This window comes from Cryptotermes secundus, unplaced genomic scaffold, assembly GCF_002891405.2.
Source record: "Cryptotermes secundus unplaced genomic scaffold, Csec_1.0 scaffold33, whole genome shotgun sequence".
Taxonomy (NCBI): domain Eukaryota; kingdom Metazoa; phylum Arthropoda; class Insecta; order Blattodea; family Kalotermitidae; genus Cryptotermes; species Cryptotermes secundus.
In genome coordinates this window covers 443,312-463,234 of record NW_019727088.1, presented here as the reverse complement: position 1 = coordinate 463,234, position 19,923 = coordinate 443,312, and the positions used below count along the sequence as shown (strand labels likewise).

The following is a 19,923-nucleotide window of genomic DNA, read 5'->3' as shown; positions in this document are numbered from 1 at the left end:
TTTCCACAGTTTAAAAACAAAGTCTCCTGAAAAGAAACAAAACAAATACCATAGAATGAAAGATGCTGATGTGAAATTCTTAAATTCTGTGACAGCAGGACCATTTTAAAAATAAAGGGATGAAGTTAACTCAATGGAGCAAAGTCATTCTTGAGAAGCTGATAGCCATTCCGCTGGTCAAGAAAACTCCAGCCTTTACAGAATCAAAAGGTGCATTACTATGCTTATGACGCCTGCCATATGTCTCTGTCCTGGTCCAGAGGAATTCATGTCGCATCCTTATATCTCATTTCTTTAAGACATATTTTTCAACTAAAACTTTCTGTACTTCTTACATATCCTACCCTTTCCATCTTCCTTCATTTGTTTTCCTTAAAAATATTTGATGAATAGTACAAATTATGGATCCCTCTGCAGTTCAAGTTCTCATCCTCCTGTTACTTCCTCCCTCGTAAGTCCAAATCTTCTCTGCCAAACTTCAATTTTATGGTATTACTGGGAAAGATCACGCGCTTTATGAATCTTATTTAAGTAACAGATATATTAGAACAGTAATACATAAAAGTGATGTGAATGCAGTATCCTCAGATTGGCTTAATGTTAGGCAGGGAGTGCCGCAAGGGTCTGTATTAGGGCCTTTGTTGTTTCTCTTAAATATAAATGACTTGCCTAAAATATTAAATAAATTTTCTACACCTATAATTTTTGCTGATAATACTAGCATCTTATTATCACATTCTAATATAAATGATCTTAACAGAAATATTCTTATAACAACTGAAATCTTAAATGGATAGTTTAGAACTAATAAATTATCTTTAAACTTTAACAAGACAGACTGTATTCAATTTAAAACTAGGACAATAATGTCAGATACATTCATAATAATAAGTTTATCAACAGTGTCCTCAGTACTAAAGTTTTGGGAGTTATAGTTGATAGTGCCTTTATATGGAAGTATCATATTGATTTACTTGTAAAAAAATTAAGTAAGGCTTGTTACATAATTAGAAATATTAAATATTATATGTCTATTTCAGCTCTGGTAATTCCTTTTTTCAGTCCTTAATGAGCTATGGTATCATCTTTTGGGGAAACTCATCTCACAGTTCTGCTATTTCTCTTCTCCGAAAAAGGCTATCAGAGCGATGTTGGGATATGGCAATAGAGTTTCGTGTAGAAACATATTCAGAGTTAAATATTTTATCATTTTCATCACAATATATATTTTCACTGTTAGTATTTGTATTGCAAAATAAAGTTCTTTTTCTATAAAACACTGATTCTCATACTACTGATACTAGAGAAAGAAAAGATTTGCATCTACCTCAAGCTAATTTAACTATTTATCAAAAAAGGGTTTATTACACAGGTATAAAAATATTTAATAAATTGCCCATAGAGATGAAGAACACATCTAATAATTTTAAAAAGTTTAAGGTTGTATTAAGGCATTTCTTGAACACTCACACGTTTTATACTGTGGATGAATATCTAAATAGATAACTTTTATTATTGTTGTATTCACTGTACTGTACAGTCGTGTACTAACTATGTATGTATTCTATGCTCTATATTATTTTATGACATGTTCTATATCCATCTTTGGATCTCTTGAACTTACAATAAATACAAATACAATACAATACAAGACCAGTGCCATTCAGTATTTGACTGCATGCACCAGGAAGTCACTCCTTCCATCCATTAAACACAACTGTCCTATATATATAAGAGAAGAAAGAAACTACCAATTCACATTTCTGGGAATTGCTTAGTCTGTTGTCAGGACAATAACAAACTACAGAATAATAAGATTATAATTTACATAAATTTCAGTTTTTGTTATAATTATTTGGGTATAAATTAATTTATACTCATTATTAGAATATCAGTGAAACCCCCATTTATGATTCCTTTGAAGAGCAGGGGATTTGAACATTAAACCAAGGAAAATTTTAAATGGAGGTAATTTATCAATGAGATTATTAATTTAGAATCACTGAAATTGAAGATTAAATGAGGGAAAACTTAAAAAGTGAGCAAAATTAAATGGGGATTCCGCTGCATTAAATAAAAATGAGAGGAGTGGGGCAGTGTGTGCATATGGTAATACAAAATACTTACAATATAAGTGAGTTGTTCTTTCATGTGGATATTAAATTGAACAATGGCACAGACTGGTCAGATCCAGAACTAAAATCTAGCAATCATACCCACACCTCTTCCATCAGCAACATAATGTATACACTATTAAAATCATGATTACCTTAAACCTGGCAAGTGGTGCTCAATTTGTAATTGTCATCATGAATACAAGCCTCGTAGCAAAATTATATGATCCATTTTGCAGAAATGTGCTCTGGCACCGAACTACCAAATCCTGTCCACTAATATGTAACTGCATCAGACAGTTTACACCAAAAAGCAAAATTCTGGGCAATTCATATATAAATTTAAATAACAAATTAAATCTGTCTTGAATTGAGCTCAACATTTGGCAATACTGAAGAGAATAACTCTCTGTCATTAACTACGGAGGCATTACCGTAACCCAGAAAATGCAAAGATGTATGGCCTTCTGGGTTATAATACAGAATAATCTGGTAGGTACCAAACTATATGATGTCACATAATCTTAATTACTCGATGTAAGAATCTGAAACCTGAGAAGATGGTGTTTTGCTTCAAAATGACAAATCAGTGTTTGCTAGTGTCTAGCTGTTATCGGAAAGTTGACATTTGGGGGAGATTTGAAAATTATTTCACCAGAAACACTTGCTGCTAGGTTTCTTTACAAATGATTTTAGTTAACTGAAAACACTATGAGAGACTGTAACATGTATGAAACTTTCCTAAGTGCAGGTCTTGCTTGCAGTGCTGTTCAAAACCTGTGGAGGCACAGGCAATCCAAGTGCAAGGTAGTAGTATTTTGAGAACAGAGGTTCTGAAGGAGGTGCAGCTCGTGATGTCATGTTCATGTTATAAATATCCTGAACTGTAGTGTCACTAGCAATCGAAATCCCCTCCAACTGTTCCTCCCAAGATGATGCATCACTGCCATTGTGTTCATCCACCATGGCATCATTGCTACTTTCCTTTTCTTGCAAGGTGGTATGAGTTTCTGCCAGTGGAGTGTACCCATACTGCTTCATTTGTTCTTCTAAATTTTTCTGTTCATTAATAATACTGAGTACACTCACATTCATCTCATTCAGAAATTTCTCCAACTCTTGAAGATTATGCTCAGCAATCTCTTTTTCTTCATTGATGCTTTGCTGAAAATAAATAAAAATAATAATTAAAATCAGCCAAATGAAACTATTTTATGCTACACCTATTGGTCCATCATCACAAGCTGGATGATTGGTTGTTACGGCACCATTATCAGGTGCTAAGATAACGTAACAAAATGAGATATGGGAGGATGATTCTGAATGATATATCAAGAGGACTGTATAAGGAACTGGTTATGGTCACCAACATTTTCCTGGAAGAAGTAAGAAAAACCACTGTGACCTTATAATGTTGTATGGATAGGCAGTGCCTGGTTAAGAATCTACCTGGATATTCATGAACTGAAATCAAAGTGTTATCATTATGTCAAGTACAAATCATGAAACTCCACATTATGCAATTTTGTCCATACTCCATTTACTTTTTTCTTTTACATATGAGTATTCTTCCCACAGCTGTCATTCCAGTCACCACAATCTGTCAGAGGCTTTATATTGCACCATCACCACACATATGCTCTAATGCTTTATTAACACTATATATTTCATTTGTCACTTATAGGCTAAAAACTGTCAAAATATATGTTAGATGTAGTAAAGGAGGTCAGATGGTACAGAGGCACCAAACCGGCAGGCAAATATACAGGGTTATTCAAAAAGAATGAACCGATTTTATTATGCAATATTTTATTAAAGGAAAGTAATACAAAACTCCAGCCAAGTCACAAGTATTCTACTCACAATCAGCTTTTATTTCCTGTCTTACAAGTGTTCAATGTGGCCACCACCTGCAGCACGGGCAACATCAATGCGATAAGAGAATTCCTCCCAGGCGCGTATCAGCATATCATGATGCACTGAGTTAATCGCTGTTGTTATTCGATGTTTAAGGTCATCGAGGTTAGTGGGTAGTGGTAGAAGATAAACGTGATCTTTTACATATTCCCACAAGAAGAAATCATACACGGGAGGTCTGGGGATCTTGCAGGCCAAGCACAAAGAGCAAGGTCTTGGGCCCCCTTCCGACCAATCCAACGCTGGGGCACTTTTTCATTTAAAAAAGCTTGGACCATCAGGTGCCAATGGGGCGGTGCTCCATCTTGTTGAAAAATGAAGTCACGCGAATCTGCTTGCAGTGAAGTGAAGAGCCAGTTTTGGAGCATATCGAGATAGGTTTGTCCTGTAACGGTGTTTCCTTCAAAGAAATAGGGACCATAAACCTTGTCCTGAGACACAGCACAGAAAACGTTCACCTTAGGGGAATCTCTTTCGTGCTCAACTGTTTCATGTGGGTGCTCTGTTCCCCAAATATGCACATTGTGACGATTGACTGTGCCGTTCAAATGAATAGTTGCTTCTTCATTAAAAATTAAACGTGAAATGAAGGTTTCGTCTTCCATCATCTCCAGCATTGAATCGCAAAATTCCATCCGCTTCCTTTTGTCGTCATTGGTAAGTGCCTGAACAAGCTGCAGTCTGTATGGTTTCAAATGTAGACGTACTATTAGCACACACCAGACAGTGGATTGAGGGATCGCAAGCTCACAGCTAGCTCGATTTGTTGACTCCCATGGGCTCCTCTCAAACGCAGCACAGATTCTCACCACTTGTTCCTCCGAGACTCGTGGTCATCCTGGACTTTTTCTTTTACACAGACACCCACACTCTTGAAACTGTCGAAACCACCGTCGAATGTTCTTAGGACAGGGTGGATTAATGCTGAATTGCCTTCAAAAAACACGCTGCACCGTGACAACTGAATTTGTTTTCGCAAACTCGAGAACGCAGAACGCCTTTTGCTAGGACTTGCCATTCCGAGGGTAAATGAACAATGGAACGTTGCCGGAAGAACGACGCGACTTCAGCACCCCCTGTGGCAGCCATTCACAACTTAGATAACTCCTCTTTCAAATGGTCACTGACTCATTCCATGACGATGCTTGAGAACTGATGCAGTGTGTCATGAAATCGGTTCATTCTTTTCGAATAAACCTGTACATTTTTCTATGGAAAGGGGAATGGGAATCATGAATTAGGTATACTTTTTTTGTACCTAAGAGAATCATATCAGCAGTTAAGAGAGTAGAGTATTTATTTATTTATGTTAGTGATAGGATGTTGTACATAACATGAAGAACATGAAGAGGTACTGGACAAGGCGAAGCCCGACATAGAAAGTATAAGAGGCTTAAACTTGGTGGTGGTCAGGCATATGACCGAAAGTGAGTAGACTGCCGTTGTAGCGGAAGCTACTAGAAATAGGGCATAATCTGCTGTACTAAGCCTCGACTGACAGAGGTCCTTTATATATTTAATACATTCATTATCATGTTTAACATGTAAAATGTAAATATTCTTTACATTATGACAAATGACTTACTACTATAGACAATGACTGACAAAAGACAGACCTGTCCTTCCGTTAGAGAGGGTGCCCCACAATAACAAGACCTAAACTGTCAAACAGTAATAAATATCTGGTCATGAGCCCCAGATTTGGCTCGACATCAAGATTGACTGACTGAGTGACTTACCATCAGTTGCAATGAGACTTTGACTATTAAGAAGAATATTTTCCAAATGACTTTCTCGAATAGTTTTCCTGTTGTGGACAGGAAGCTAATAGGACATAAATTTTGAGGGAATTTTGGGTCCTTACAGGGTTTTGGTAAGGTTATGATTTTGCTTCCTTCCAAGGACTTGGAAAATGGGACAGCCTAAGGCAATGATTGAATAAATGGGTCAAATGTACCAAAGATCACCTTGGAAGACGCCTGAGGCATTCATTTGGAATGCCATCAATTCCGCAGGTCTTTCTCAGTTTAAAAGAATTTATTAATTTCTGTAAATCACATGGTCTCATCCTCTGAGGGGGCTTTTGTCTACATCTTTGAGTAGAGCTTGAACTCTAGCCTCCACCCGCCATTCATGGTTTTCATCATACAAATGTTGTGGTGTGAACTGAATTTCTAAACAGTCAGAAATTGTGTTGGCTTTCTTTGATGGAAGAAATTTAAGGCCTGACGAACCATGAATAGCAGTTCGTGCCCTTGGTCCATCCTCCTTTAGGAGGGATTTCGCAATGGGCCATATAGCCTCAGATGTGACTTCAGTGTTACCTATCTTTGTTTACAACCGTTCAAGTGCCTTTCTACGGGTCATTTGCCTAATTGACTTCATGACCGAATTAACTGCTGTTTTACACGCTGGATCCCTGGATTCCTGCCACAATTTTTGTAGCCTCTGCTTATGTTTTAACAAATGATCTGGACCGGGAAGATCATTGTTTATATCCGAAAGTGTAACTTTACTTGTCGACAACCTATATGCCAAAGCAATAGAGGCTGTGAAGACTTGCGTTGCTTTATTGGCTTCTACCACGGAGTCAATTTTGATTTTTGGTGATATCAATTCAGAGGCGAGGCTTTGAAACCTATTCCAATATGCAATCTGTGAATTTCTCAATAGGTTCTGAAATATTCCTAATTTTGACATGATCCAGTATGTGGAATATTATTGGTAGGTGATCTGAGTCCAAAATATCGGAGAAGATAACATCTGACTCTTATGTTTTGGATCTATGCTCAGTTTCTTGTCAAAAAAGGCAGTGTCAAGACAGAAAATGTGATAGATGCATAGCTGAAGATGGCTAAAGGATAAAGGGCATGAATGAATAGCCAGCAGGGACTAGCCAGTTCAGCACTAAGATTGTACACCCACAACAGTGTCCAAATTTCCCACTATTAATTCAGACATTAGTTTATGAAAGCAGAGACAATATAATCTACAACTGAAGAGTGAAACTGCAGAACTGATGTTTCTTTACAAATAAAACAATGTCTTGATGATTGAACAACTGAATAACTTAATCTAGCCAGACTAGATGTGTGGAGGGGTCCTGCAATTTACTCCCCAGATTATGTCTGATTTGACTTAACGCAAAAGGATATCCATTTACCAAAATTCCTTCATTTTCTGACATGAGTTCCTCTAGAATCTTTTCAGTATGATGAATCTTGCTTGGTTTAAACATGCTTCCAGGATATGCAAGCTTCAAATTCAAGTCTGAAATTGTCTCATCAATGTAGCGTGCCTGCTTTTTTAAGTCACTGAAACTGCCAGATGCCATATTTCGAAATGCACTGCAAACAAGAAGAGATATGGTAAAAGCAAAACCTTATAGGTATCATTCTCAGCACAGCCGTACATATGGCTCAATATTGCATTTTCTAGTAGGATTGTTATTACATATTTTGAATTTATAGGCATATAAATACCGACATACACTTATGAAAACACACCAAAGAATGTATAAAGGAACCATAATTAAATATAAAACCTTTACCCTGGCCATGAATGTTGAGACTGTCACACATTGTATCTCCACTCCTGACCATTATGTTAACAGAATTATATCACATATAATTTTCAAGCAATACTGATATAACTTCAAAATTAAAACCATCCTTTAAAAGTGACTTGCAGAAACGTCGTAGTCCTTGTTTACTATTGTCAGGGATTTATCTGGAAAAGGGCCCAAACCCAGGGGCTGTAAAACCTGACATGCAAAATCATTACATTAAATAGCTTTATATAACGTACTAATGCATATTCTTACCCTCCAGTTGCCATTCCTAAACCTATTGAAGTTGGTGCACGATGTCAATGAAAATGTAAATACTCTAGAACTTTAACTTTTGGCTTTTATTTCTTTGGCAGTAAACTTCAGTTATACAAACACAAATCTTCCCGCCATCTAACGACGTTACCATTTTCTTGCTGCGTTAACTTTTCTGTTTAGACATTGTCAGGCTTGGAGACAAATGTGATTTAATTCACGATTTAGAAGGCTACGGTTGAAATTAAAATGGAGGACGCCAAGTAGTCGGGTGTAAGGCCGGTATGATCTGTGATGAAAAAAAAATTGTGACTGATATTTAAGTTTGAACTCTAAGAAAATACGTGACTTCCATGAATTCTTACTCGAATTATACGTGAGTGTATAAAGCCTTTATTTTGCGATAATATTGTAAGTCTTGTCTTAATTTCTTAAGGTAGGCTTGCCTAAGGAGATCGGGCAAGGCCTTGACCAGGTTGACTGAATGAGTACTCTGCTATCAGTATTGAAATATTTAAGATTATGCTTATCATTAATTATCATTTTCCGCAATAGGTGTAGAGAAGATGACAGTTCTTTTGAAAGAGAATGCAGTGGGCGAGCCTAGCAGCACTCCACCAAGAAAGAAACTTTGCCTTTCCCTGTCAGGAAGGACCAAGCTGGTTCGAGTGCCACATAATAAGGCAGCACATGTGAACGAAAGTAGTTCGGAGAACGCTGCTGAAAACGATTTCAAAGATAAATACCAAGAGTTGAACTTATCTTCCTTGAAGTCCAATTCATCTTCAGGCTTTGGAGGCAGTGAGAAGGCCTCAACTTCATTGAAAAAGTTTGAAGATAATTCTTTGCAGTCTGGTAATAATTTAAATTTAAATTCGTTTGAATGCATTGAAATATTTCAGACCTTTCCAGATATTGCAGTGAAATCATGTCTTTGTCAATTAAAATAATAACTTGGTCAAAAACAGTCTTTAATACTTCCACCAGTCTGGAATATAAAGTTGATTGAGTATAATGTTGTTACAGGGATATGGAACCTGTATCAGTTCTTATGATGTGAATATGTAATTAGATTATTATTTTATGTAATCAGGTAAGCTGAATTTCGAAGTAGAAATGTCTGATGTTTGCACTGGGAAAGACAAACATTTCATTTGTCCTAGAGGATTTTAATTTGAAACACTGTCATTTTTATTACTTGAACCATGTTCAGTCTAGTCACATTCAGTAGTATATTCTGTTGTGTGTTGAAAAGAGTATGGATTTTATTACAGTTTTCCCACATTTATTTACTTGTATTGAAATACTTTATTTTTAATATAATATGAAAGGAGATATAAAAGGGGCATTATGTTATATCAACAGAAGAGTTTACTTGTTATGGAAACATCTTGTCTCAACATGTTAATAGAGAAGCACTCTTAACACTGTTTCATTAATGCACTATTGTGGCGCTGTCAGCGAAGTTTTTCTGGGTGTTTAAATTTTAAAATATTTTGGTATGTTTTGCTACATTAAGAGGAACAGGGTCATTTTGATTTTGCTGCATTTAATTTTGATAGGAGCAAAGGGTTACTACAGAGTCTGGTATGACGATCTTGGTATGCTGTGGAACCCTTTGTCAGTCTGCTCCCTCCCTTACCACCTACCGCCTTAAGGGTTTGTGTATTTCAACCACAATTTTATTTCCATTTGGATCATTTGTATAAAATAGCAAATTAGCCATTTTCTTGATAATAATTTTAACAGTTTTGATAAAATTTCACTGTTTTATGAGGGATAATACTTCACAGGTGAATGTTGCACAAAGTAAGCATGCAACATGTATCAGTTATTTCATTTTGCAGTAAAACATGTGTGATGGTTTGTAATATATTTTGCACTTTTTAGTTTAATTTGGTGAGGAACCCAGTTTAAGAACAAGGATGATGAAATGCACTTTGGAATGAATTCATGACAGTTCATAATTTATTGATTTCTTCACATCATCAGTTTATGTGAATTTTGAATCCAAAAGCACTGACAATCCCATTTTCTCAATTTATTTGTCATTTTATTCATTTATAGTGTAACTTGCAGAAAATAACTGATATTTCTGCAACATACAGTAGTTAAAGCCTCATTTCCTCTCATATGTTTTGACATACTAGGTTTACTGACATGCATATATAGTTATACGACCAAAGTTATAGTCATAATTCTCATCATAACAGAACTTGTCCGAAATATTTCTTCGGCTTCATAAATGGATTCCTCCAATTGACTGAGCAGGCAAAAGTCAAGAAAGTAGATACAGTCATAAGTAGAGGCCTGTACCACAAACAAAAATGATCGTGGTTTGATATTCAGCATGGTTCTCATAAGCAGAAAATCTAAATTTGCCTGTGGGTGTTTAAAATCTTGATTAACTTATGGGATACTCCAGTGATGTTAACACAGTGCTTTGTTTGTGAAAGCATATTTGCCAGTACTCTTATGCTAGGTTTTAGCCTCAAGGTTGAAACTACACTGCAATAGCAGATGTGTAATTTTTTACTTAAAGGCAAATTTGGTAGCATGAGTGCCATACGGTGGGAAGTCATAATGTTTTAATTATCACCATGAGAAAATCATAATTCCAAAATATCATTCCATATAGGAGATAGCCCATTTCCTGAGCTTGCCTAACAGTCACATTTTCCCATGTGAAGTGGACAGAGGGAGCCACCAGAAGGGGGAGAAGCAAAATGGTGACGGTTGAGAAAGTGGAGGTTTGTGCTGTGATACGGTTCCTGCATTTTCAAGGGAAATCTGCCAGGGAGATCCACGAACGGATGACTGCTGTGTATAAGGAAGGTGTACCATCATATGACAGTGGTCAAGTAGAAGAGGCGCTTTCATTGTGGACAGACAAACCTCGAAGATGGGCTGCGCCATGGCTCAGGCGGTTAGTCGCTGGCTTGGGCTGTGCCATAGCTCAAGCAGTTAGTTGCTGGCTTCCCACTGCGGTGGCCCGGGTTTGATCCTGGTTTTGGTCAAGTGGGATTTGTGGTGGACAAAGTGGCACTGGGGCAGGTCTTCTCCAAGTACTTCGGTTTCCCCTGCCAATCTTCATTCCACCAATTGCTCCACAATCACCCTCACCTATCATCTGGGTCTGGTACAATAGGCCAGAAGTGGCCACAGTACAAGGGACTTAGTCCAATCCCACTAGCAATAAAAAAATAGTTGCTGGCTTCCCACCGTGGTGGCCCGGGTTCGATCCTGGGTCTGGTGAAGTGGGATTTGTGGTGGACAAAGTAGCACTGCGGAGGGTTTTCTCCTAGTACTTTGGTTACCCCTGCCAAGCCTCATTCTGCCAAATTCTCCATTATCATAATCACCCGGGGTAGGCTACAATAGGCCACTCAGTGACAGCCATGCCAAGTTGACCCAGTTGGACTAAAAAAAAATCCTTGAAGATTAACTGGAAGTGGAAGACCATCTCTCAGTGAGGAACCGAGAATTGTGGAACAAGTGGAAACTTTGATTCTATCGATAGGCACATAACTATCAAAGCTATTGTTCATGAATTCTGCATTAGCCATGGGCCAGTTTTCAACATCATCCATGACAAGCTACACATGACAAAGGCACATTGGGTGCCACGATTGTTGACACCAGTTCAAAAACAGCAATGGATGGATGTGGCAAAGAAAATTTTTGCAGATGTGTCAAGATGAAAAGGTGGAACTTTTTGACTGCCTGATCATTATATCTATCATTATGACCCTGAAACCAAGGAAATGAGCAAGCAGTGGAAACATGCAGACTCGCCACCACCAAAGAAGGCCAAATCCCAGCCATCGTCAGGAAAGGTGAGCATGTTGAGCATGTTCTGGGATCAGCGGGGTGTTATCATGACCAACTACACGCAAAATGGCGTCACCATCACTGGCGAATACTACTGGAACCTTCTTAGAAAATTATTGGAGGAAATCAAGAAAAGGTGATGTTGAATGCTTGGAAAAAGTGTGCGACTTCTTCACGACAATGCGCTGGCTCATGCTGCTCATGCTATGATGACACTTGCTGCCAGTTTGGGATATGAAATTCTCCCCCATCCACCATATTCACCAGAACTGGCACAGAGTGACTTCTTCCTCTTTCCATGGCTAAAGAAGCCACTTCATGGTAAGCAATTCCAAGATGATGATGATAAAGTCATTTCTGCAGTGGAGGACTTCTTAGATAGTCAAAATGAGACCTTCTATGATCAAGGTATCCAGAAGCTAATGCATCGTTGGGGAAAATGTGTGGCCTTCCAGGGGGCATAGTAGAGAAGGACTAACTCACATACAGTTTCTGGCAGCTGTGTCTCTGTTTCTTCTGGGTGATAATTAAAATTTTATGACTTCCCCACATAGTGTTCTGGCTCAAAAAATCAACTTGTTAAACATGCAGTAGATTCTTTTACTTACATAGACCAGTCATCTTATTTTATTGTCTGCTATTACAGACTCCATTCTCATGTTTGAAAATATCACCTTTGCCTGGATGTAAATCTTTTGCGTCCTTTAACATAGATCTTAAAATTCTGACCGACATATGTAAGCCGTCAGACTTGAATTCATGTTGTCTGCCAACGAGAATGGCTGGAGTGTTAGGTAGGGCTAGCAGATAGTGAATGTTTTTGGAATAGATGCAACAACACTGCAATCTGGTCCCCCCTTCCATTGCTACTTTGAATTGGTAGTATTCTTGAGACTGGCTGCATGCAATATACATAAATCAGGAGGGATGAGATGGTTACGATGTCTGTGAAGATGTCATTGTTTTACAAAATTGACTCCACATATGTTTCGACTTCTGGTATTGTATGTGTCTTATAATTTTTCAGATGGTGGTTTTGAGTATTATTTAAGAACTTCTTATCAACTGCAATGCTTATAAATTATCAAGTGATATAATTATTATGAAAGATAAATTTGGAATGACATTTAAGGTAGCAGTTTTAAAGTACAGTAAACCCTTGCAAATCTGTATTAATTGTGGGGAGAGGTCAACTGGATTAAGTGATAATCCAGATTAATGAAGCAAAAGGTAGTCCTAAAAAAAACTAGAACACAAATAAATGATATAAATAGTGCTGATGAAAATAAATAAAAAAATATCACTGAAGAGCCTTTATTTAAAAACCATAAAAAGACAGTACATTTATTCATCAATGGAAGACTCAGAAGTTTTATTTGTTTTTGAACATAATAATACAAGTTTGAAGAAACTGTCAAGTTTTGTCTGAACAGACAAGTGACTCATCTGCCTTCCTAAATGTCATGTGTCTTTTCAAGTATGTACCCAACTGTGAACAGCATTTTTAATATTTTGATCTGGATTATCTGACATCTGGACTAGCTGTCACATGTCATGACAACAAACATATATAACTTCAGCTCTGATTTCCACAAATTGATTTTCGCTTTATATACCAGCAAACCACAGCCCATCTGTTAGGCTAAAAAACGTGTACTTTGATTTCTTTCTGCATTACTTAGAAGAATGTAATTCATATAATATTTTCTGTGGCCCATTTATATAAGTGTTCTTTTGTTTGAAGACCAGCACATTGTGCAGATTGCTTTGAAGTTTTGCAAGTTTGCCATTTGAAGTAGGAAAGAAACTTCACTCAGCAGCTACATGATAATCTTCTTCATGATAACATAAGTACAGGAAGCTGTTTGCATTTCTTCTACTGTGAACTTCCACTGTCACTGAAAATAATGTACTTTCTCTAAGAGTGTTAAACATCAGAAGCCAAAGTGGTGTATGATGCAACTTATAAAAAAAGTAGGTTTTATATATGGTTTCCATATGCTAAAGGGAGTGACTGATGGCACAAAATCCAGCACACCCTTATTTCGTGCTATTTTCTGTTCCTGATCTATGATAATAAACTATAAGAGGGTGAGAAGTGGGCTGATAAGTTGCCCAGTTGAACCCTTCTGTGACATCTTGACTAAAAAATTAACAATTCTCTGAAAAATAAAGTAAAATAGGAGTTTCTGTGTGTTGCAGAATGGTTTTGTTCAACATTTTCAGATATGAAGCTTGTGATTTTGCTGTATAGTGATTGATTGATATTGATTTGATCTTTGGCAGATGTTTTTTTCTGGGAATTCTTTAACAGTATTTCTCATTGTTATAATTCTTGTATGGTGATCATGAACCCATTGCCTGTTAAGTGTGCTGTCTTCTTCATCACTTCTTGAATACCAGTTTGCAGTTGACTCCACTTGTCTGCTGCCTGCTTTATTCTGGTTTCTTGCTTGGCATATTCTTTGACTCAGAAGATTGATTGAGGTGACATCCTTTTTTGAAATGTTGGTTGACTTTCAGTGGACTGCAAAGCGTTATATCGCAGAATATAGAACTTTCCATAACCACTGCTGTGAGAATACTGCTTGACATCAAATTTTATATTTCAGACTTTTTGAATAAAGGAGATAGTTACTTGTGAAAGAAATAGACATGCATTCTAAAATCCGCCTAACTCAAGTTATTAGTAGTTGGGATTTGTTCACAGTAATACAAAATTGAAGGTTTGGGAAAACTTCTGTTCCATGAATATCTGCTCAAAAAATTAAAACAATAATCATGAAAATGATCATAGTACGAGTATGTCTGGAATTCGATTCAGTTTTGTTTGATTTGGTATGGAATGACCATAGTGCATATTTATCTTATCATTGTTTATTTGTCAATTTTGCATTGTCTAGGGTTAAAAGATACAGTATTAATTGGCCGTCCAAATGCCAAAACTGTTTCATCTCTGCTTTTTCCTCTTCTCCATGGCTTGTTTCACTGAAACTAGGGGCCATCTGAGAAACAATGAGAAGAGGATTACTGAAAGTTCAGAGGTTATCTAACACATTGAGTATGAGCCCTTCCCAGAAATTAGAAGTCTCATGCATGGTCCTTGCAGTTCCCATTGACATAACAAATTATTACATTTTCAGTATCAGGTCATATCATATAAGTGGAATGGTCACGACACTGTTCCATCTTCAGATTTTATGCAGATGAATGTCACAGTGTAGCCGATCATGGTGGCTGCACGGTCTAAGGCATGAACTGTCTTCGTTTGCTCAAACACTGGGATTGTGGGTTCAAACCCCACTTGTGGCATGGATGTCTGTGCGTTTATTCTGTGTTTGTATTGTTCATTGTGTAGGTAGTCGCCTTATGACTGGCTGATCACTTGTCTAAGGAGTCCTATGCACTGTGTAAAAATGATTATGAAACTGGAGAAGAGGCCATGGCCTGAGTTTTCTTGTAGTTGTCCTCCTAATTTCCTCCAAGCAAACAAAATGCTGCTTTATTAACTTAAAATAGGTGAACTCATCATTCATAGTCATTATGCTGGTGAATGCTATGTGACATATGCTGTTAGTAAAAATGTTGAGAAAGAAGTCTTGTTCAGTACAGCTGTACATAGACCTTTGGCTTCTCAGCCTATGAATATCTGGGCTTATGGCCCCGTGAAATTAACACCCATTAGATTCATACTTCAGATTGTCAGACTTATGACTCAGAACTTCAATTTCAGACTTATACCATGTCATAATATGGCTGGGATAGCTCAATCAGTATATCAACTGGCGATGGGCTGGACAGCAGAGGGGTTGTGGTTTGAGTACTGGTAGGGTCAAGAATTTTCTCTTTTCCACATTGTTCAGACTGGCTTTGGGGCCCACCCAACCTCCTATCCAGTGGTACTGAGTGCTCTTTCCGTGGGGGTAAAGCATCCGGGTCGTGAAGCTGACCACTCATCTCCAACTAGTGCGAGGTCAAGAAAATGCAGATCTATACATCCACTTCCCCATACATCGTCATGGCCTAGTGCTTAATTAGTTAAACAGAGGGACAACTTTACCTTTACCTGGATTAACCGTAACTGGATTAGTGAGGGTTAACTATACTACTATATTTTGTTGGAGGAGCGTAGAAGTGTCACATGTTAAGGATATTGTCTCCATGCTGAGACTGAAACTAGGGATCTCTTGCATTAAAATTGGAAGTGCTGCTGTATTTGCAGTAATCAGTTTATGTCTTTTTCTCTCTGGATAATTGTCCATTTCTCATTGTACTGATATGAGACATGGCCATTTGTGTATGCTGTGTACTTTGTTAATACTTCTTGGGGAATCAGAGTATAAAGTTAGTTTGTATAGTGTTCTGTATCCACAGGAACTTTGTACTGGACGTTACACAACATGGACACATTTTTGTTTAGTTTCCTTATCAAAACATCTCATCCTTGCCTGTTTGGTTGCTCTTTCACCAAACAAACATACCATCATCAGTTTCCCTCCTTGGCTCAATGAATTTATCAGTATCTAAACATTGTTTTATATGGGTGTAAAACTTGGTCTCTGTATCTCTCTCTCTCTTTTTCTGTCTCTGTCAGAGAATAATTCAGATTAAGTGTGTTTGAGAACACAGAGCAAAGGAAGGTATTTGGCCCTAGGAGATATGAAATAACAAATTGGAGAAAAGTTCGTAATGACTAGTTTCAGAATTTGTGATCATTTAATATTGTTGGGGTGATTAAAACAAGGAGGGCAAGGTGGATGGGATATGTAGCATGCTTAAGGAAATTGCGAAATTCGTTTAAACGTTAGGTTACAGCACTCCATGGAAGAGCCAGTTTGGAAGACTTAGTTCTAATGTAGAGGATAATATTAAATTTGGTTTGAATGTGTTGATTTGATTCATGTGGGTTAGCACAGGGTTCAGTGGTAGGTTTTAGTGAACAGAGAACCTTTGGCTTCCAGACCTAGTACCATTGTTGTTATTACAGTTCGGTATAACCAGCATATTGACAAGCAGATTTGGTTGTGTGTTATTAAGAAAGAGGTTTATGATTATTTCTGTGGAAGTGCTTGTCCCAACTAATTGCTTTTAAACTCTTGCTGATTTTAAGGAACTTTAATAATAGAGTCATGCCATTGGAGATCTTAATTTCTCACCACAAATAATATCAACATGACTGTCAAGCAGACGTCAGAGGTGCGATTGGTGCTATTGCTGTTAGAAGAAGGTCCCTGGAGTTTTATAAAATGATAACCCAGTAATTTAAAATTTCTGTTAAGTTCTATGCAGAGTGTAAAATCTTGACTGCACAAAATGCAGATTTACTAGTTAGTTTTATGAAGGGACTTGTAAGTAAATCTGTCATGAAACCAGATTGTTGATACTTTGCTGGGGTTAGCAGTTTCAGCATCTTTGCCACAAAATCTTGACATTGTATCCTATATATTGTACTTAAGACATTTCAGTCCAGTTTAAAACTTCTCAGCCTGTTTCCATAACATACATTTTAACATTGATCTGTTCTGTATCAATGTCTGCTTTCCACGTTGACTCTTTCAGTTTCGCAAAATAATTTTTATGCCTAAATGTGTTTCATGACACATTCTTGGTGTCATGCCTTGGCCACCTCAGTTTATTCATCCAGGTGAAAATTCCGAATTAAAGAATTTTTCTGTGTAATTGTATCGATTCGTCATACTTTATAGGTACAGATACACACAATGCATTTGCAGTATTGTGTTACAAACGAAAGTTTTGTTTTGAATGAGGTGAATGAGGATGTGCTAATTACTGGAACAGAATACCTATTTAAATTACTATTTTAACCTGTTGGGTATGTCACACGACAAATAACTTCACGCCGTCAAGGATGTAGCAAATATTTATTGTGCTTCATTTCTACACTCACACACTTTACAATTATTATCACTTGCAGTATCACAATTACTGCTTCCCCTATATCTAAGTGAATACTAGACTTCAACTGCTTTCGATGGCGACTCTCTTAAGACTGACTTCTGGCTCAGCACTGAACTTCCGTTCGAGGCTGGACCCTTTATATAGGCCGCACGCAGGCTAAGTAGAGAACACCTCTTGCCAAGGTTCTATTTCACATGTTCAGCAATCTGTTGCTTCGGGAACGCTCCTTATAGAATCCACCGGTAATGTGTTTCATTTCATCCTTTGTTACTAAGCGACAGTTCATTGCTAGAGTTTTTTCCTATGCAACGGTCTGTTGTTCATTTGTTGCCGTGGGAACTCAACAGTTTCCAAGTATTCGTTGTTGCGGACATAACACGTTACGCTATTATCTTGTAAACTTACTTTAATGTGAAACTGTTATGTATTAAGTTGATACTTTTAAATTGAGGAGAAGTTGTTTTGTATCACATTCATGCAAACTAGAGAGACTGGGTAAAAGCGTATTTCATTTGCACAGTAGGTTATGGCCATTTGTGTTTGTTGAAGGACTTCTGAAGTCAGAAATGATGTGGCATCCAATTCGTCATGTTCTCATGGGTATTTTTATAAGTTTGTATAAGTTATGTAAAACTTGGAGTTAAAAGTTTAGATGAGGCAACACAAGTGGTTATGTTATATTTTAGCGTCCTGTTGCACTGATTTATCGTAATAGATAATAGATTTTTAATAAATCATGGACAAGTGGTTATGCTTTAATTTGTTTTCTGTGCTTGCACATGAAAAGAAATCATTTGTATATTCAGTTTTTACACAGGATAGAAACCAATGGTGGGCTGGTATGAAGGTGCAGTAAGAGTCAGGGAATTTCTTGAGCAGCTGAGAGACCAGTAGCTTCTCAAGAAAGATTCTGTTCCCTGAAGTTAGTTGGTTATCAAATTTTTCACACATTTAGACTGATAATGAAAATGTACTTGCCACTTGTTTCTCTTGGCAGTGGGAATTTCAGTAAATGGCAGGCAGGGTTGAATCAAATGGGATCACGTTCCTAAATGATGGGAAACCTTCATGTAATTTCAAATGTTTTATGAGGAGCCCAGTTTGATGTCAGATAATTTCCAGTATGTGTGGAGCTTCTAACCAAGTGAATAGTTATATTTTTGTATGGTGTAAGTTTGGACTTTATTCCATAATGCATGAGTTATTATTGGGCTCGTAAAACAAGGTATGTAGGGGAATGTATTGTATCAGATGAAAGGAACCAGGGATATAGAATGGATATTAACATTCAAATGAATCTTAGGAGAACATAAAATCGCTCTGAGGTTACTCATGACAAGGATAATGGTAGACTTTAGTGTTAAAGCAGTAGAATCATTTAAGCTTGTAAGATTTGAGGCTTTCACGGCGGTGACTATGAAGAAAGCAGTCTTCTGGGATTTGGCACCGTGTATATGTGGTGTTAACTGACGTTTCGGAGGAACGTATCGCCCCCATCTTCAGGGTAGAAGAAAAGTATAAGAAATCTGTCTGCACAGTCTGCTTTACCGTTTCTCACGGTGTTGTCGCTTGCAGATTTCTTATACTTTTTCTTCTACCCTGAAGATGGGGGCGATACGTTCCTCCGAAACGTCGGTTAACACCACATATACACGGTGCCAAATCCCAGAAGACTGCTTTCTTCATTTAAGCTTGTTGTCAGATATTATAATGTATAGGTATATGTATAGATGCTCATAGCAGTGCAGTGCAGCCTGTAAGTGGTTAAATGTATACATTCCTATGTAGCTGTATAGGATAATTCAAAGTCCTGTGGCCCTACTTTAGGAGACTGTTGGGGAAATAATTTGGACAAGAAAATTGTAAATAAGTTGTTTGGTTGTCACACTCGTTGAGTTCTGACATCTTACCGCTTTTTAAGGGGATGAAGTAATTGTCCATTCATATTTGGTTGCACTGAACATCTTTACTACTTTTAATCATAATGAATGAAATCAAGTAATTCAAAGTTACCTCTTTCAATTTGATATTTATATTACAGTTAACCTAAATGACTGATTTTATAATGGGGACTTGCACACAGTTCTGTACAGCAATTTGCAAGAGCTGTTCAAAGTGCCTCCTCCAGCTTGCCTGCATGCTTCCTGGCGACACTGAGTGGAGACCCTGTCATGAGCCATTTTTCTGGGGTGGTCCCTGTTACAGCCATTGGGATACAGTTGGTTGGTTTGTTACAGTCTTATACTTCTGTGCTGTAATTGTTTTCTATAGTGCATTCCTATAAGAAAGATCAAGTGGATTCAGGTCAGGAGAATGTGA

At 37.4% G+C, this 19,923-nt stretch overlaps 2 protein-coding genes across 2 annotated transcripts in view; one reads left to right on the top strand and one right to left on the bottom strand.

The window, feature by feature from the left end:
* Window positions 1-47: 47 nt before the first annotated feature.
* Window positions 48-8,011, bottom strand: LOC111864281. Its single transcript, XM_023851416.2, has 3 exons — window positions 7,855-8,011; window positions 7,195-7,378; window positions 48-3,278 (listed from the first exon to the last, which is right to left on the bottom strand). Exons 1-3 carry the CDS (start codon window positions 7,866-7,868, stop codon window positions 2,856-2,858), a joined length of 621 nt encoding a protein of 206 aa, XP_023707184.1. The 5' UTR covers window positions 7,869-8,011; the 3' UTR covers window positions 48-2,855.
* A 96-nt stretch (window positions 8,012-8,107) lies between these two features.
* Window positions 8,108-19,923, top strand: part of LOC111864271 (ubiquitin carboxyl-terminal hydrolase 1) — a 31,150-nt gene continuing 19,334 nt past the window's right edge. Inside the window, exons 1-2 of the mRNA XM_023851400.2 lie at window positions 8,108-8,230; window positions 8,410-8,709. Coding sequence (XP_023707168.1) covers window positions 8,421-8,709 — 289 coding nt within the window. The 5' untranslated portion in view covers window positions 8,108-8,230; window positions 8,410-8,420. The remainder of the gene's footprint in view (window positions 8,231-8,409; window positions 8,710-19,923) is intronic.